Source organism: Zalophus californianus, chromosome 3 (assembly GCF_009762305.2).
Source record: "Zalophus californianus isolate mZalCal1 chromosome 3, mZalCal1.pri.v2, whole genome shotgun sequence".
Classification (NCBI taxonomy): domain Eukaryota; kingdom Metazoa; phylum Chordata; class Mammalia; order Carnivora; family Otariidae; genus Zalophus; species Zalophus californianus.
Genome location: NC_045597.1, coordinates 180721782 through 180740991, shown reverse-complemented (window position 1 = coordinate 180740991; position 19210 = coordinate 180721782). Strand labels below are relative to the sequence as shown.

At 41.2% G+C, this 19210-nt stretch overlaps 1 protein-coding gene across 1 annotated transcript in view; it reads left to right on the top strand.

Annotated features, from left to right (window-relative positions):
* AP1S3 (adaptor related protein complex 1 subunit sigma 3) overlaps positions 1–5977 on the top strand; it is a 50797-nt gene extending 44820 nt beyond the window's left edge. Inside the window, exon 5 of the mRNA XM_027589695.2 lies at positions 3927–5977. Coding sequence (XP_027445496.1) covers positions 3927–3962 — 36 coding nt within the window. The 3' untranslated portion in view covers positions 3963–5977. The remainder of the gene's footprint in view (positions 1–3926) is intronic.
* Positions 5978–19210: the final 13233 nt, after the last annotated feature.

Genomic DNA, 19210 nt, shown 5'->3' with positions numbered 1-19210 from the left:
GAAATGCACTTAAACTTTCTGCTGTTTACTTGGCTCTCTCCAAATGCCACAGGAAGGGAATTTTATAAGGTGCTTGAGAACTCAGTGGTTTGGAAATTCCATAGAACAACCTTTCTTAAAATATGCCAGGTGTTATTTATAATTCTAGCCTTAGGGCCCTGACTGTGGAGTCTAAGCCTTACAGGAGAAAGGGACTTTTTAGCAGGGTCTTTGGCACTCACAGTAATTAAAGCTTTTTGAATTGGGGCCAAGACACACCTGGGTTATTTTGAACTCCTCCTCTATAAGAAATATATAGAGTTTCAAAGAGCTTGCCATGAATCTGGTTCCGTGGAACTCTGGGAAGCACAGATTTCAGGAGAGAGCCCTTTCACAAGTAAACATTAACTGGTAGTTCATGTCCCTGGCAATCGAGTGAAAGGTCTTGATGGGTAGGCCTCAGGAGCCCCTCCATTTAGCCCCCGCATCTCCATAGTGAGCAGGCAATGCCATGACTGCCTTCCAAATCTCTCTTGGTGAAATCACAGCACCTGCCAAATAGAGACAGTGTTATCAGTGCTCTCTTGGGCTCTGGGTACTTCAGCTAAGTCAGTGAATCAGTGAACATTTGGGGAGCTGATTGAGAAATTGACTGTGTATATCTGATCAGAAATGTTTAGAATGAAGGGGCGCAAGTAACATAATTACATAAAGAAAAAAAAAATGACTGCTTTCTTTTTTTCCCCTGTTCTCTGGACCTGAGCACATACTTATAGCTACTAAAGGTTAAGGGAGGCCTTTGTAATATTGCTTGTGCTTTTTAGCTCCTGGAACTTTCCCCAACTCCTACCCAAGAAAGGTTTCTTAGAATAGAAAGGCTGTCCTCACATATTTAGTAAGAAGATACATAGTCTTAAATCTCCAAATGCTCAAGGATTATTCTGAGTGTACTGGGGCTTGACATTAGTAATACGGATTAAGAAAAGAACAGTTTAAGTGGTTGGGGGTGACTTTGGGAGGTGCCTTATTTTGAGGATGACAACCTGTGGGCGGTGGTGCTGAGTGAGAAGAAGAGAAAAGCTGAAAGGGAAAGGTGGTCCTCATTAGAGGCGGGGGTTGCAATTCCTGGCATCGCCAACAGGGGCGACCAACAGAAGAGGTTTCCCCACAGGGTGAGAATCGAGGGTCAAAATGTACCTCATTAGCTCACGCAACAGGATATCTTGCCTGTGTATGTGTGGATGTGTGAGAAATGGCTAGGTGCACCCCAACATTGTCACCTTTAAAAGCACAACCCATGTTAACAGCTAAGCGAAACCATAGTGCAGTAAAAAGTTGTAGCGCATACAGTGCTGAATCCACAAGAAGTGTGGGGGTACAAGATGGATAACAGATGGGGTCCTGAGGGACAGATTTGGGTCCTCTTGTAAATGGCCAGGTTAGAGCTCTTTAAGGTTGTGTAATTCTTAAAAGTCTGTTCCAACCTTGAAAGGGGCAAGCTCAAGAAAATACGGACCTTGTGTGCTATTGGTTCATGTAGTCTGGGGAACAGCATGGTTCAGAAAGGGCAGTCCGTGCAGTCTTTAGCAGACTGAGTTAGTCAGTGTTGTGAAGCAGAGCTGATAACTAGAGGCCAGTGAACCATGAAGTCAGTAAAGTGACAGTCCCAGAGCCTTTTGCTGGCTCAAGCCCCTTCCAAGGCTGCAGGCTCATATGGTGAGATTTGCAAAGGTAGGATATCTAACTGCAAAGCATATGTAGCCATGCAATGAACATATTATAAAGTGTGTCAGGTACTTAATGAATGGAAACCATATGCTGTTGTTCTGAATTCTGCGGTATTTGTCATCTTTTAAAAATTTATCATCTGAGGGATGCCTGTGTGGCTCAGTCTGTTAAGCGTCTGCCTTTGGCTCAGGTCATGATCTCAGGGTCCTAGGATCAAGCCCCGCATCGGGCTCCTTGCTCAGCAGGGAACCTGCTTCTCCCTCTGCATGCTGCTCCCCTTACTTGTGCTCTCTCTCTCTTTCTCTGAAAAATAAAAAAATAAAATCTTTTTAAAAAAAATTTATCATCTGGGGGCGCCTGGGTGGCTCAGTCAGTTAAGCATCTGGCTTTGGCTCAGGTCATGATCTCAGGGTCATGTGGGATCAAGCCCCACATCGGGCTCCCTGCTCTCTGTTTGTCCCTCTCACTCTCCCTCTCTCAAATAAATAAATAAATTCTTTAAAAAAGTTAGCATCTGTTATTTCTTTTCTCATTCTAAATAAACTTTATACCCAGTTTTGTATTTGTATCTTTGTATTCCTTTTTTTTTAAGAGAGAGAGAGAGAGAGAGAGAGAGTGCAAGCTGGGGTTGGGGGAGAAGCAGAGGGAATCTTAAGCGGGCTCCATGCTGGGGGAGCCCCAGTGCAGGGTTTCGATCTCACAACCCTGTGATCATGACCTGAGCTGAAATTAAGGGTTCGATGCTTAACCGACTGAGCCACCCAGCTGCCCCTTTGTATTCCTTTTCTAATGATATAAACTCTAGATGCTACAAAATAGGCATGGGCCCCAGGCCAACATGATACTCTGGCTAACTTTAAAGACACCAGCAGCTTCTGTAAGAGGAGATACAGGGCAAAGGTCTTAGGGTGTGGGTTTCTGTTGGCCAGTGCTCATGTAAGAGGTGTAAGGGCTTTATAAGAAAGTGTGGATGACTGAGCACAAGTATTTCAGCAGAGGAACACTGGAATTCTAAACAGAGCTGGTGAAAACCAGTTAGAACACCTGATTTCTAACTTTAGTACCCTCTGAGCAATGTTGCTTAGCCATGACCTTGCACTGTTTGGCCCATGCTATGCTGATCAGTGTCTTCCCTGGCAGGTGCAAGTGAATCATGTACCCTGAGATTCAAGCCTAAGAACAGGTTGCACATTGCTGATTGAGCTGACCCTGGCTCACATGGAAATGGCAGGGGCATTACCCAAGGCTGCCCCCTTGAACTTCCTTATTGATTCAACCCAGGAACCACTCTGTTACACAAATATATGTGTTTACAATAGGAAAGAATGCAAGAGAAAGTCCATTTGTCATGCATGGTAAAGGGCTTGCAACATCACTGTATATTTTAACTCTACCTCTAATTGCGAATCTGTCCAAACAATTTTTTAAAAGTGCTGGAAAAAAATTATGGCCTTGTGGCGTGTTAGCAAACTTGCCAACTGATGGGGATGAAGAAAGTTTGCATACTTTGGAGGAAAGCCGTTTCAAAATATGTGGAAGAAACTTTTTTTTTTTTTAAGATCTTATTTATTTGACAGAGAGAGAGACACAGCAAGAGAGGGAACACAAGCAGGGGGAGTGGAAGAGGGAGAATCAGGCTTCCCTCCGAGCAGGGGACCAGATGCGGGGCTTGATCCCAGGACCCTGGGATCATGACCCGAGTCGAAGGCAGACGCTTAACCGACTGAGCCACCCAGGAGCCCCTACATGGAAGAAATTCTTACGAATTGTAGTCTGTTTATCCTTTATATCTTGCCAGTAAGTGTAAAAAGATGTTTTGCACAGAATCTGTAGCAGAAACTGAGATTTCTCTAATACATGTGCCTGGAGGTGGTTCTCGTGATCGTTTCAGTAGGCACATTTATCTGAAGTCAACAGTGATATGCTGGCCGCTGATGCTTTAGTATTTTTCTTATCCAACATTCTTTTTATGATCAAGCTCAGCTCTTTCTCTGTTGAAAGTTATTTAGTTCCAGCCATATGGAGATGTATGCAAATTATTCTCAAACTTTGAACCACTGTTCTTGATCAGGATGCAAAGATTTATGTCCATACATGTTTTGGGAACTTCTGTTCAGTAACTGCAAAAAATGAGTAAGTAAAAGAACGAGAAAGGTTTCGCCTTCTGCTAAAGGCTGTGGTTTAAGGGGAAATTGTTCTAATTTATTGTTCTCTTTCAGACAATGGAAGAATATATGAACAAGCCTACGTTTTAGCTATGCATCTGCTTGCAGAGTCCAAGTGCTACACGCTGGGAGCCTATAAATTAGCAAATTCCTGGTGTCCAGTTCTTTGACAGAGCCCCCAGCATCATGCCAAAAATAACCTAAAAGGGATTCTTTGTTAACTAGCAAAAAGTTGTTTAACATAATATATTTATCATTATTACATATCTGTATTATACTGTATATACCCACTTATTGTAGTCTTGATGTTCAAATAACTGCTTCGTGACTCAACTGACTGAATTTTTGTTTTGCAGTGTTTGAACCCATGTGATATTTTTAGGCTAACTTAAATAAATGTGTTGCAATATGTTTTTTGTTGCATTTGATCCTCTACTGACAACTGAAAACTGCATTGTAATAACCCCTGATTTTGAATGTAAAATATATGTTATATCAATAATTCTTTTCTAAATGTTTAGCTTTTTAAATTTTGTAATAATTCCAAGTCTTGTTAAGAGTTCAGAGCTCATACATAATGCTAGACATTTTTAATATACTTAGTAAAATGTAACTTCAGTCCAGATACCATGTATCTGATTTTAATGTCCTAAATTCATTTATTTTTTCAGGGTTGGAATTAAGGAAAATAACCAAAGACAATAAGGGACTTAAATGGTTTTGATGTCTTAGAAGCTGCTATCTAGTTGAAGTTTTAATTTTACCTTTTAGTTGAATATTAAGGGCATTCCGATAAGGCTGTGTTTCCTACAAACCCTATGTATTTATTAAGGATTTGAGACTTCAGAGATACAGTGTCTGTGCCTTCCCTTACTATAAAAATAGTATAATGAAGACTAATACCAATAGCAGTAATTATTATTACCACTATGATTTTAATAATTTTTGAGGTTCCAAGCACGCATTGCTTGATTTCGCTTCAAATGTTTTATTGTATGCCTACTATATTTGAGGACTTACTCTTTATTAGACTTACTTAGAAAATTGAATATTGTTACAGCCTATATGGTAGATGCTCTTCCTTCTTTTTTATTTCCTCATGCCCCAAATTTTGCTGCTGACCATTATTATGGTGAGTATGTTGCATTCGTGCTTCCTGGAATGAAAGCTCTATATAACCAGGTGGTAAATGTGATCAGGCATTATAGGGAAATAGCTCATAATACTCTGTCTTGATGTCCCACTTCTGATGTCCTGTCTGTGCATTTTCAGTGTTAGTTTTGACGTCTGGTATGATTCCTGTTGGGAGTGGTTAGGAGCCCCTTAGTGCTTTTCCTATGAGAAGAGTGTGCTTGCTGTTGTATTCTTTCTCTAGAAGATCCTATATGGTAGATCTTTAGAGAACATGAAGGAAAAATGTCCTCTTTGAGGGAAAAATGTCCTCTTTGATTCATCTTGCCAGATAGATTTAGGGGAAAATAACAAGACAAGACCACAAGAACAGAAGAAAAAATTGATCAATTCCTCAATAGAGCCATTACTAAAATGAAATAACTCAAATTAGAATGTGAAGGAATTATTGGGCTTTTAATACCTAATATTTACTCAAATTAATCATGTGATTACAGTGATGGCATGGCTTGAAGTTTAGCAGTCATTTTTGATCACTTATGTTTATTTTGTGTCCTCAGATTTGTGGTTTCACTTTTTTGTTGTCAATATGGTGGAACTCTTTATTTTTAAAAAGTTTTGTAGAGATGGACTTCATATAAATCAACACAGTTTTTCTGGTTCCTTTGAAGTTTTCCACCATTTTGGGGTGAAGGTATTTATTCATGTATTCTTTCAAATTTGATAATTCCACATTAGACACTGTTGAGCTGTATGTAGGGCTTTTCAGACTCCATGTCAGTGTCTCACCTAGAAAATGAACATAATGATACAGCACAGTTTGTAAATTTGAGGCATTTGGGGGACATTTTATGTGGGTCTTGGTGAAAATAATAATTATGTTTTCTTTATATTATATAATTACAATAAAACTACCAAGTGAAAGATAATAAATGCTAAATTTGTATAAAACTTACAAATAAAATGTTTTTAAAATTTTTAATGAGAAACTTGAGTGTGCTTTTATGAATATAATTATTTTTCAGTCTGATAGTCCAATTTTATGCATGAAATTGCTACCCATACTTCCTGGTGAAGTCCCTTTAAAGTGATCTCTTTATTTTCTTGGTACTTACTGTCCAGGAGCAACTTCACAAACATGTGACAGCAGATGAGAGAAGAGTATTTACTGTTTTGCTCCTATTGACTTCTTTCTCATCATTCACCCACATTGTTCTTTAAAGATTTTATTTATTTGAGAGAGAGAGAGAGAGAGAGAGAGAAAAAGCATGAGCCGGGGAAGGGGCAGGCAGGGTGAGAGGGAGAAGCAGGCTCCCCGCTGAGCAGGGAGCCTGATGTGGGGCTTGATCCCAGGACCCTGGGATTATGACCTGAGCCAAAGTCAGCCACTTAACCGACTGAGCCACCCAGGAGCCCCCAGTCACCCACATTTTGACGATCTGATCTCTTTGCATGTACTTAGTGATGCAGTCATTCTTTAAATCTAGTAATTTCTTTTCTTTCATGAACAAATGTAAAATTGGCATTTACTCTGACAAAGTAAGTGAATCTTCATTCAAACTCGTTTTCCAAATCAAGTCTCCTAAAATAATGATAAAGCTTTTCATCAGCTGTTGTTCTTCCAGAAGTTCCTCTCTAGGATTCATATTGTTTGACACATCACTGTGAAACACCACTGAGGAACTGCGTTTACCTCTACTTTTTAAAGGTTTAATCAATGAATGTTGTTGTTAAATGTTAATGTAGTCTTTCACACGGTCTCTGCCATTCTGGATTAAGTCCAATCAGATGCTATGGGATGTAAGTAAAATAAGCCAATGACTATTTTTCAGTAATTAACAAAGGGGAGGGCCATTAAATTTTTCTTCAATTCTTATTTTAGCTTTTGACGAACTTGAAAAAACTCGTCCCATAGACAGTGTACTTTGGTATTCAAAGTGATAATCTGTTCTGTCACATAGAGCTAAAAACAGGAAGGACCGTAACAGCTAGGGCTGTCTTAGCTTCCCATTTTTTTTTTTTTTAAGTAGGCTCCACGCCCAGCATGGAGCCCAGTGTGGGGCTTGAACTCACAACCCTGAGATCAATACCTGAGCTGAAATCAAGAGTCGGATGCTTAACCGGCTGAGCTGCCCAGGGGCCCCGGCTTTGCCTTTTGCTAGTACTATTTAATATGGAATTCAGACCGACAGACGTACTTTTACTTCTGATAAGTTCTTTGTGCATGAATTCACCTATTAGCTAAATCTCAGGCTTTCTCCTTGCATCTGTGCCATCAGTGTTTTAGTTTCGCTCATAACTTACTTGTTTCCAAGTGTTCGTGGACTATTTTGTTAACTAGTTTGTTTTGCTACTTTATAGAATAATGTTCTAAGCATTTCTCTTCCGGGATTAACAGCCTCGTTCCTAACAAAGGTAGATTAATCTGAGGTGATACACTAATGATTTAATCATCTTCTAGATTAGAATGATTTCAGTGTGTTTGACACATCCTTTTACCTGTTTACTAATAGTATTATTCAAAAAGCACTTTTGTCTTTCCTCTGGAAAATGTTGAGACTTGCCAGGAGGCTGGTAACATGAGCAGTTCTGCAATTGTGTGAGTCTGTGAGCTTTTGCTATGGTTAGGATAACCTTCCAACTAACTCTCTGAGCTACACCTGATACTGTTATAACTTGTATACCTGATACTGCTATAACTTATAAGAGAAGGTGGCTTCTTAATACTTGCACATGTTTAAAATGCCAATCTTGGGGCACCTGAGTGGCTCAGTCGTTAAGCATCTGCCTTCGGCTCAGGTCATGATCCCAGGGTCCTGGGATCAAGCCCTGCATCGGGCTCCCTGCTCCGCGGGAAGCCTGCTTCTCACTCTCCCACTCTCCCTGCTTGTGTTCCCTCTTTCACTGTGTCTCTCTCTGTCAAATAAATAAATAAAATCTTAAAAATAAAATAAAATGCCAATCTTATGCGTAAGATGAATATTTAGTAAAAGGATGCCAGAATAATTGACTTGATAATATTTTGAAGTAAATAGGACATTTAGGCCGAAGAAAAGGAAATATGAGGTTGCTTGGTTTCAAATGTGAGATAATCCTCATTCTGCCTCAGTAGTAATTTAAACTTTTTTTTTTTTAACTGTTTTTTGGAGGGGGAGAAATCTGTTGAATTTGGGAAGACTCCAGTTTTAATCAATTTTTTTTTCATTATGGTGGAAAAATATCTGCAAAATCTAAGACTATATAAATGTAAAGAATAAAGAACTAGTGGACTTGAAGGGGTTTGTGATCCAAAAATTAAGTCTCAAAAAAAACTTGAAGTCATTTGCAGTTTTTAGAATGTCATAAAACTAAATTGAAAAATGAAAGTGTGATAATATAATTTTGCAAACTAATGCAGTCAAAATCGAAAGTATTGAAATACTAGTTTTCCTTTAATAAAATAACCAAACTTCTAAAGACATCTTAAAACATAAATATTACTTTTACTTATGTAGGAGTAAATATATTTTGGAGAAACTAATGAATTGATTAAATTATGGTTTTCTGTCTATAGAAATAGGCATCTTTTTATTTCTGGAAAAACATTTTTAATACTTTATCAACAATCACACTTTGGATAAGTATAACAATTGCACTACTAGGTATTATCCAAAGGATACAAAAATATTAATTTGAAGGGGTACATGAACCCCAAAGTTTATAGCAGCATTATCTACAATAGCCAAATTATGGAAAGAGCCCAAGTGTCCATAGACTGATGAATGGATAAAGAAGTTGTGGGGTGTGTGTGTATATATATATATATATATATATATATATATATATATATGTGTGTGTGTGTGTGTGTGTGTGTATATATGTATACACACACACACAATGGAATATTAGCCATAAATAAGAATTAAATCTTGGGGGCGCCTGGGTGGCTCAGTCCTTAAGCGTCTGTCTTTGGCTCAGGTCCTGGGATCGAGGCCCTTGTCGGGCTCCCTGCCCAGCGGGTAGCCTGCTTCTCCCTCTCCCACTCCCCCTGTTTGTGTTCCCTCTCTCACTGTGTCTCTCTCTGTCAAATAAATAAATAAAATCTTTTAAAAAAAAATGAAATCTTGCCATTTGCAGTGAGGTGGATGGAACTAGAGGGTATTATGCTAAGTGAAATAAATCAGTCAGAGAAAGACAAATACCATATAATTTCACTCATATGTGGAACTTAAGGAACAAAATAAATAATAGGGGAAAAAAAGAGAGGTAAACCAAAAAACAGACTCTCAACTATAGAGAACAAATTGCTGGTTCCCAGAGGTGAGGTGGTGGGGGGGATGGGTGAAATAGGTAATGGGGATGCAGGAGGGCACTTGTAATGAGCACCGGGTGTTGTATGGACGTGTTGAATCACTAAATTCTACATCTGAAACTAACATTACACTGTATGTTAATTAACTGGAATTAAAAGCCAAAACTGACACAATGGGTGGATGAATGAATAAACCAAGGCACATAATAAGAAAAATGAATAAAATCAATTCTGTTCTACGTGGAATACCTAATCTCATATGATAATAGTAACAGTTGCTAAGAAAGCAGTTTGTACAGACTTTGTGTATTCATTTAAAACTTTATTTAAAATGTAATTAACAGCATAGAGCAGGTTAAGTTGGAAGAAAATTTAAATCTTTAGCAGACACAACCTCCAGAATGATAAATCATAAATTAAAAATGAGACTAACTCAGTAGCTTAGAAAGTGCTACATGTGCAGACGCTTCTATTCCCGCCGTCTGCCTTTTGTCAGTGTGTTTTATATTCAAAATTGTAGGAGCCAAAATACATAATTACTAAATATTTCTGAAGTGATTTCTCTGAGGCAGCCATCCAAATACTATTCAAATATAATTTCAACTGTTCTGAGCTTTTAAACTGGTGGGAAATAATGGCTTGATTTTTTTTTTAATCTCTATATAATTTTTTTTAATCTCTATATAATTTTCTATATAATTTTCAGCCATCAGTCTCTCTGAGCAAACAAGTGGACCATTACTCACTGGTTGGGACCATAACTTACTGTTGGGACTTTTTGAACCATAAGACTAAGTATCATATTTGTGGTCAGAGCGTCAGAATGGACTAGAAATTGGAGACCTTTATGCTGGTGCTGGATGTACTGCTGAGAAGGCTCACGAACTTGCCCTTTGGAATGGATTTGGAAAGTCAGAGTCAGGATTTTGGAAGTGAGCTAGTCTCTACTACTCATTATACAAAGAAAAAAAAGAGTAGTCAGTGCATTAACATTTACACTTTGATCAGGTCTCAGTGCTCATCAGTTGCTTAATTAAACCTGGTCTTTTTCAAAGGTGTTCCCTCATGAAAGTATTTGATGAGCTTGGTTTTCCTGGGATGAAATACAAGCCTAATGACATTTAAACATGTTTTTCACCCTTTTAAATGATACAGATGAAGTATATTGAGTGCACTTTGAATGAGGAATGCCATTCTAGTAGAAGAAAGCTACTGCTGGAATATAGGAAAAGTTTGCTGAATTTTGGCGGTAGAACTTCTTACATGTTTCAGAGGGAAGGGAGTACAGAAGAGGAATACTTTTTTTTTTTTTTTTTGGCTAGTCTTGAATAAAAGGAACTAATGATCTGGAGAAATCCTTGAATTCAGTGACTGCCTCCTGCATGTAGCTAAGACTTATTTCAACCCTCTTTGTACCTAACTATGAAAAAAAACCCTTTGCCTTTGGTTCTGAGCGGAGGAGCCAGGAATGGGGGGGGATGGGGGTGGGGATGAAACCAAGCCCTGCCTGAAAAGGCGGCAGATACCAGCTGCTTACTCTCCAGCTCATTTCCTGTTTCCTCCTGGGCCCACAGCTGGACTTCATCTCCCGGCCCCTCTTCAAGTATGGCTTCTCCAAGGCGAAATGACAGCCAGTGGAATGTGGGTTGAACTAACAGACCCCCCCACTCTGCAGATCTGGCTCATGAAACACTCGCACACGTGACCCTCCATTTTTGGGCTTTCCCTGTTATAGCTGAAGGAAAATACTCCAGGATCCAGAGAAGGCAGAGCCACGAGATGGAAGGAACTAAAAACGGCTGGCCAACCAGGTAGGAACAGCCACACTGGACATTTCCCTGCGACGGAAAGAAACAACTGTGAGCTGAACTCCTGTGGTTGATTTGTTTCAGCCACAAGCCCACCCTAACACGTGGAACCATCATGGGCTACCATTGGCAGGATCAAAATAGGGGTAATCAAGTTTATTTTTAGATAATGGAAAAACATAGCCCCCTTTAGAGCTAATACAAGCAACTAATTATCCAGAAGAGGGTGGATTATAAATCTGATTGGGAGAGTAGGCTGCTGAGAAGTAGAAAGATTTTGATGTTACTACCCACACACTGCGCCAGTTTTCTAGAGGGTCAAACTGGGTCCCTCCCAAAGGGTACCCTGAGCCTGTATGCAGATTTTGTTTGGCTCTCACTGGGTAAGAAAATTGAATCAGTTGAGTGATTGCATATGAAAATTAGCTTTTTTTTTTTTTTTTTTTGCTTTGCTTTGCTTGGAAAATTATAAGAACTGGCCACTTTGGGCTTGCAGCTCTGCATGGCCAGAATCCGCTGGAGCTGGAGGACATGCCCCGCTGCTTTCTACAGTCCTCACCATTATACCTGCCCCCTTCACTGAGTTGCAGACTCACCCAGCTCGCGGGGCGGGGAGCATTTTCATTTTGACCCTTGCGCTACATTTTCACTCTGCTTCTGTGGTTGCTGATGCAGATTCTTAGTTTGACTTTTGAGACCTTCCATGATCTTTAAGTCTCCTCTGCCACGCTCCTTCACAGGTCAGCGTGTTATTTTCTTTGCTGGTGCTCATTCCATTTATTCCTTTACCTGAAGTGTTGTTTGCTTCAATTGTATCCAGATTCTTTAACACACAACCCAAGTGTCACTTTTTTCATGGCCGTCCTTTCATTCCATCTTTTCTCCCTTTCTCTGTAATCCCTTTGCATCATGTACATGCTTCCCAGGGCGCTTGTCGCTTTAATATTATAGTATAGATATTTAAATACGTGTCTTATCTCTTGCTGAAAAATACTTGAGAGCAGGATATGTGTATGTGTGTGTGTGCGTGTGTGATAGAGAGGGATCAATCACTTTTTTGACTCTCCTAAAGGGCCTGTTAGTGTCTTGCATACACGAACAAAATTATCAACATCTGTCAGATCAGAATTTGAAAACCTCCCCTTTAAAAAGGTACATTTTCTTTAACACTCCCTCACTGGAAGGTTTTGAAGAACCATAAGAAGTTTATGAGGCCAGCAAGCACTCTGCCCATTTTTGTCCCCACAAGAGTGTATTTGTTGGCCAAGAGTGTATGTACTATCTCTTGTATTGAATTCTGAAATAATGTTAAAATCTTACATTTCTGATGTATGACTGGATCCCCGAAGCTTCAGATGACTTGTTCGATTTCATCTCCTGCCGGGTCCCCAGCGCCCTTAGCCGTGCCTGAGACACAGTAAAATATCAAGAAATGTTTGCTGAATGGGAGCTGAGTGAAGAAAGACTGGGTGCAATGTGCTCATGAATTGGCCACGGTTGTTTCTGGGATTGCAGCAAAGTGATTAAAATTAAAACTGAGCACTTAGCAGCAGTACCATATGGATAGGTTTTGTTTCCTGCAAAAGAAGAGACAAGAGAACTAGTGGGTTGGGACCAGAAGGGAAGCCACCGCACTTCCGGGCCAGCCTTCATTCAGTACCATTTCCCTGAGTGGCACACCAGACTTCTATGTTGGAGCCACTCATCTGGGGGGCAAACCTGTCATCCGAGTCTTACCAGCATGAGCAAAGAAAACTGCGTGGTTTGCTGATGTGGTTGTACACCGAGGAATAGCCTCTTGAAACATATGCAATTTACTTCTACCCAACAATTAGTATTTTTTGTATTTTTAAGTGGGTCACATGGATTAGACTCTGCTGCATGATTAGGATAGGGCATGGTTTTTGTTAGAATGGAAATTTCCTTTTTGAGGATTTTCTTCTTCTTGTTCTTTTTAAAAGGCTTTATTTATTTACTTGAGAGAGAGGGAGAGAGAGCACACGGGTGCGAGCGCGCGCACCAGCATTGGGGAAGGGCAGAGAGACAAGCACACTCCTGGCTGGGCGCGTGGAGCCTGATGCAGGGCTCGATCCCAGGACCCTGAGATCATGACCTGAGCCGAAGGCAGACGCTTAACTGACTCAGAGCCCCCGAGGATTTTTTTCTAACTGCTGAAATAGAATGCACTGAGGTGCTAAGTCCTGTCTGTCTCTTCATTCCCTTGCCCTCGGCTACAAAAATGAGTTGACTTGCCTTTTGGGTACCATGTGAGATCTGTGTAAATTTAAGTTACACGAAAACAAAGCTATGAAGGCACATCTGTAATCAGAAATGAAAAAAACACCTTTTAAAGAAGCTTGCTGTAGCAGAAAGTGGTATTTGCCATAGGAATGATTGACCACCAGTTATATATCACACCAAACCTAGCTGAGATAACGCCCATAAGGGATGAGAAAGGCAGTTTCTTTTTTAAAAAGATTTTTAAGATTTAGGACAGCTGAGGAGATATGGAAGAACAGATAGGAGTAAAAGAGAAAATGATTATTTTCTGCTGGCAAATGTAAAGATTCCCCATTTATTGATTCTCTCATTTTGTGCTCCTGTTTATAGATGGAGAAGTCATAAAATAAGAACTTAGAACGAACAGCAATTGTAAAGGAGGTCTGAGAGCCAAATTGGATTATTTTTCACAAGTGCCAGGATGTACAGAGGTTGGGAGCTCTGCCAGAAACTACTTGGTAACAATTAGCCTTACAAATTTTACCTTACGGAGAGGACTTAGAACAGGAACCTTCACAATACGACAGTCCAGAAACCCCAGATGCACTGAGAATTCCTGTCTCTAATGCATGCGCTGAAGCCCGGACCTGAAATCTCTTACCTTACTCTTTCCTGCTCGCTATTGACCTGGCAATTCTTGGTCACCATCCAGGCTCCAGTTCAGGTGTCAGATCCTCTAGAAACTGCCCCTAATACCCCTTCCCCAACACTGATGGATCCCATGGGTGCTACGGGAGCAGAGAACGTTGTGTGTGGCTCGTAGGTATGTGACCACATGCTGACAACATGTGCCTCTTCTGCAAGACTGGGAGCTGCCTTAGGGCAGAGGCTCCTGAGCTTCACACTTACATAATAAATAAATAAGTACATCACACTTTCATATTTTAGGTGGAAGGATGCAGCTAAAATCCTTGCTTCTGGGGTTCCCACCCACTACACCCCTGGGAACACAGTTGACTATAGACTCAGGGTCCCACCTCCATTCCTTTTTATTCCTTGGTAGTGTGGATGGAATCATTGTAGGAGGTATAGCTTTTTCTTGGATGATAATGCGTATAGGAAAGGGTTAACTCAGCAGGTCTGGGTGGCTCCAACACTGCACGTTTGACATAAAAACCTGCCTCCAGAATGGGCTGGCTCTTGAGGGCATAACCTCTGAGCCCTTGGAATGTTCTGCCTGATAAGAGTGGTTTCACATGTCCGAGGGCATGGGCCACGATCTACCAGTGTGGCCAGACAAGTTTATCCTGACAGTGTGATTTATGGTGAACGCTTGTTTTTGCTGTGGGTTAGGGGCTGGAGCCTGAGTACCTGAGATCAGTCACATGGGCCCTGTTTACCAACAGGACTGATCCCTAATGAAACCTCCGGACACTAAGGCTTGGGGAGCTTCCCTGACTGGCAGCACTTGGCATGTGTTTTTGCACATTGTTGCTGGAAAATTCAATGTAGCCCCATGTGACACCATTGAGAGGGACACCCAGGAGCTGGTGCCTGGTCTCTCTTGGACTTCACCCCATGTGCCTCTTCCCTTTGCTGATTTGACTCCATGTCCTTTGACTGCAACAGTGGTTATAAGACTTCTGAGCCCTGTGAGTCCTGATAAATTACCCTGGGCACTCCCAGCACACAACCCATTCAGACGCCACCATTGGGTAGGATGGTATGGGAAAACAAATACTTACGGAGATCAGAAAGGGGAGAGTCTGGAAGGTTTTTTGGGGGCTGAGTGCCGTGGGTTCTCTGACCAGGTTGGGTCTTTCGGCTTTCATGGGAAGACTCTCAGCTTTGTTTCTTTTGACACAAAAAGTATCTCCATGTTCCCAAGGGAAGGAAATGAACACAGGGTACGAATAGATAACTGGCAGTTTTGCAGATTTGGGGGTTCTAACTCTGCGCCCGGCAGCCTATCCGTCTAGGACTGCTTCCTCTAGGGAGCGGAAAGGCAGACCTACATGGAGTGAGGGGGGAGGTGGGCATTTCTCAGCCCTGTAGGCGCTGTGTCAGCTCTCTGATAAGACCAGGGGAGTCTCTTCACATAGGCCATTTTATGAACTCTTGATATTAGCGCCCAGAATCCCCGAGTTGGTTAACAAGGTGGGTTTTGCCCCCAGACTCTCGGAGTTCCTATCCTGATGCTGTCACCTGCCTGCTTGTGACTTTGGGCAGGAAACTTCTGCCTGCCTCTGTTTCTTCATCTGTACTCAGGACAGGGTCTGGAACCTAGAAAGTGCTCGTTACATGTCAACTGCTGCTGTTGGTTTCTCTTCTGGATTTATCTGAGAGGCATCAGGAGAGCTAGGCTAACTGTATCATTGGGAAGAGGGTTCGTGTTGTTTAAAATAGCTTTCTGGAGCTAAAACAAAGAAAAGGGACTGCAGTGGAGGTCGGCATTTTGTGAGTTGATTACAGATTGAGCGTGAATACCATGTCTTAGTTATTCCATTCAAGGAAGATGATTTCTTTATGGCAAAATAGGTTGGGATGTGTTCCCTTGGTGGGCCTTCCTCCTTCCCTCATCGCTGGGGCTCCTTTCCCAACCCCTGCCAACGGCTGGCCAGGACGAATTTCTTGTGTCTCCAGACAAAGCAATTATGAGGCTAATATCACCCCTGAGGCCAAGAGGGGCAAACTGACAAAATAAGAACTTTAATCATAGACAAACTCTTGGTTTAAAATAGTCTTTTTCTTTGACATATTCAGGATAATCCCCAAATGATAGAGCTCATTTTTGCACACATTTGAAAGGCCACGGGCCAGGGTTTTCTGGAGCATCATATCCTCAGTGTGCTGAGGGTCTGATGTGACATGATCTCCTATGTGATTTGGCGAGGCTGTCCCTCCACAGGACAGTAAAAAAGAAAAAAAAAAAAGGCATAATGAGGCATTTTAATTCTCTAGGGTTAGGTGCTCCATTTCCAAACTCTTAAAAGTTTCACTAAGATTGGCATATTTGAAGAAACGAGTAAGAATTCCTAGCACATTCTTTCAGAAAAATGCAAATCGTATTTAGCAGAAAAAGGAACACCGAAAATGGATTCTGAGAATCGAATGCAGAGGTTGGCAAGTTGGCCCATGGGGCAGATCCAACCTGTGGCCTGTTTTTTGCATGGCCAGCAAACTAAGGATGGTCTGCAAGGTTTTAAACTATTTTCAAAAGGGACAGGAGTAAAAAGAGGAGGAGGAAGAGTGAGAGTTAGGGCAGACGGACTGCCTGGCCCACAGAGCCCAGCATTTTTACTCTCTGGCCCTTTTCACAGCCATCTGACCTAAGGAATAATCCAAAACATGGAAAATCTACATGAACAAGGGTGATCTTTGCAGCGGTTAATAGTTCAAAAGACGGAGAACAATTTAAGTGCCCAGGAGAGAAGACTAGTCCCATAACTATTAAGTGATTCACATAAGAGGATATTTTACCACAAACAAAGTGATGCCTCAGCAGGACCATGGATCTGTGTGATGCTTTTTGTCCATCTTAGGAAGCCTTTATGGACTGCCAGGCTCACAGACCTTCTTCTCACTCCTAAGTGCTTAATGCAGACATGGATAAACAGCACATTTTAAAACTTCGTGATATTCTGCCTTGAACAGGAAGATCTTGACTTAAGGAATGGACCCTGACAGCTCCCGATACCTCTGTTCTGGCTCTCAGGACCCTTCGTAGCAGGAAAGTTACACCCAGGGTCACACAACCCACTTGGGAACATGTTCTAGCTCAGGACACCCTCTTCTCCTCACTTCAGGAAGCTTTTCTTTTCCCTGGCAGCCCTCAGGACCCCTTCCTCCATATTCTGCAGAGTATGGTGTGGGTGGATAGGATTCTTACACTCTTGAGTTGATTTCTATGTCCTTCTGAACCTGGATACCATAGGGCAGGTTGTATATATCTCATTACATGGAAGCTTTGTGGTTATTTCTGTAAAAGTCTGGCTTCAGAGCCTTGGCCAGGAATATGATCAGGGTCACATTTTTGTTTTGTTGAAAGACATCAGATAACATTTACATTGTTGGCTCTTTTCGGAGAAAGAGACCATGTCGATTGTTTCAGTCTTTCTAATGAAGACTTGAGGGGAATTGTCTAACCCAGGCTCTGCGCCAGCGATTTCTTTATGATTGAACAAAGCACCGCGGTGCTACAGGTCAGATCGAGTCCCCATGTCACCTTTAATCCTGCTGTGGATCCCTGGTGCCCGTAAGATAATGTCCAAGCCCCTGGTGTGGAGCTAGGTGTTGCCACAATCTCTCCAGCCTCACCTATCACCGTGCCCCTCATTCAACTGTGCCCCCCAACATGTGATATGCTCTTGCTTTCTTCTGCAATTTTGCATGTTTGGAACCTACAGCTTATATGTCACCTTCTCAGAGAGTCCTTCACTGATCACTCCAGTTGTCACTTTCATCTTATAACCCCATTTTCTTTTCTTTATAACACATGATTTGAAATTCTCCTATGGCTTTGTTCGTCTGTTGACCTATTTATTTACCTGTGTTTGCAGGTATTTATGCATTTATTCTCCCCTTCTTCTCCCTCACTAGAATGTATGCTTTTTGAGGGCAGGGACCCATGTTCCCAGCCCCTAGAACACAACTTTAAAGAGAGCCTGGGGGGCAATGGGTTCCCCAAATTTCCATTTTCCATCATGTGCCAGAGGATACTTCCTCATCTGTAGGACCTAAGGGTCACCTTCCAGACCTTCCAAGGTGGAGGAGGATGCCTCATCTTCTGTATTCTGCCGACACAGCTCTTAAGTAGCTGCCATGGTCAGGTTATGCATCAAATCCCCCGCTAAACTGGGAGGAGCCTGGAAAGGCAGAGATTGGCCCTTTGTGTCCACAGCTCACAGTCTGGCATTGAGTAGGGAAAGATTTTTATTTCCTGATTCAGCAATGAATAAATTCATAGTAATTTCCCAATTAATACTTGTTATTGTGTTGAGTTGACTTGAGTCTACAATTTCTTGGTTCCTTCTTCTTAAAAAGAAACAAAAAATAAAACACACATTGCTATATCTATTATCCTAATATCATGCTATATTTATTAGCTTAAATTATTATTGTTACTCAAGGTTAAAAATATATGCCTTTATGGAGAATGCTAGCTTGGTTTATATTTGGTTTAGCTTTTATTTTTTTATTTTGATTTATTTATTTATTTTATCTCCATCTCTCCTAACTTGACAGACAACCAAAAACTCTAGAAATCATGTGAAGGCATAATACTTCTGGCTATTATTTTGCCATATTCACCTCTTTTCCCCTTTTACAGTCACAGAAAATAGAGTTTGTGAAGCAGCTTGAAAGAGTTTATTTTGGGGTGCCTGGGTAGCGCAGTTGGTTAAGCAATTGCCTTTGGCTCAGGTCATGATCCTGGAGTCCCGGGATTGAGTCCCGCATCGGGCTCCCTGCTGAGCAGGGAGTCTGCTTCTCCCTCTGACCCTCCCCCCTCTCATGCTCTCTCTATCTCATTCTCTCTCAAATAAATAAATAAATAAAATATTTAAAAAGAAGAGTTCATTTTGTGATTCCATCAGATGAGCTTATATTCAGGCCAAATACCTCACACACAAAGAAATAGGAATTAATCATAATCAGGGCTGCACATTGGTGACATAAGGTAAGGGCTCAGGGGCAGACATTGCTCAAATGTTTAAGATCCAGAAAATATGGGAAGATTTTCACTGATTCATTTCTTTGTTTGCTAATCCACTTACCCAATGACACACCTCGTATTTAGTAGTACCTCACTTAAGTATAAAAAGAACTTGGAATGACTCATGCTCATGGACAAGAATCAAGGAGTTTGTAATAGAGCAACGAGCTTGGGC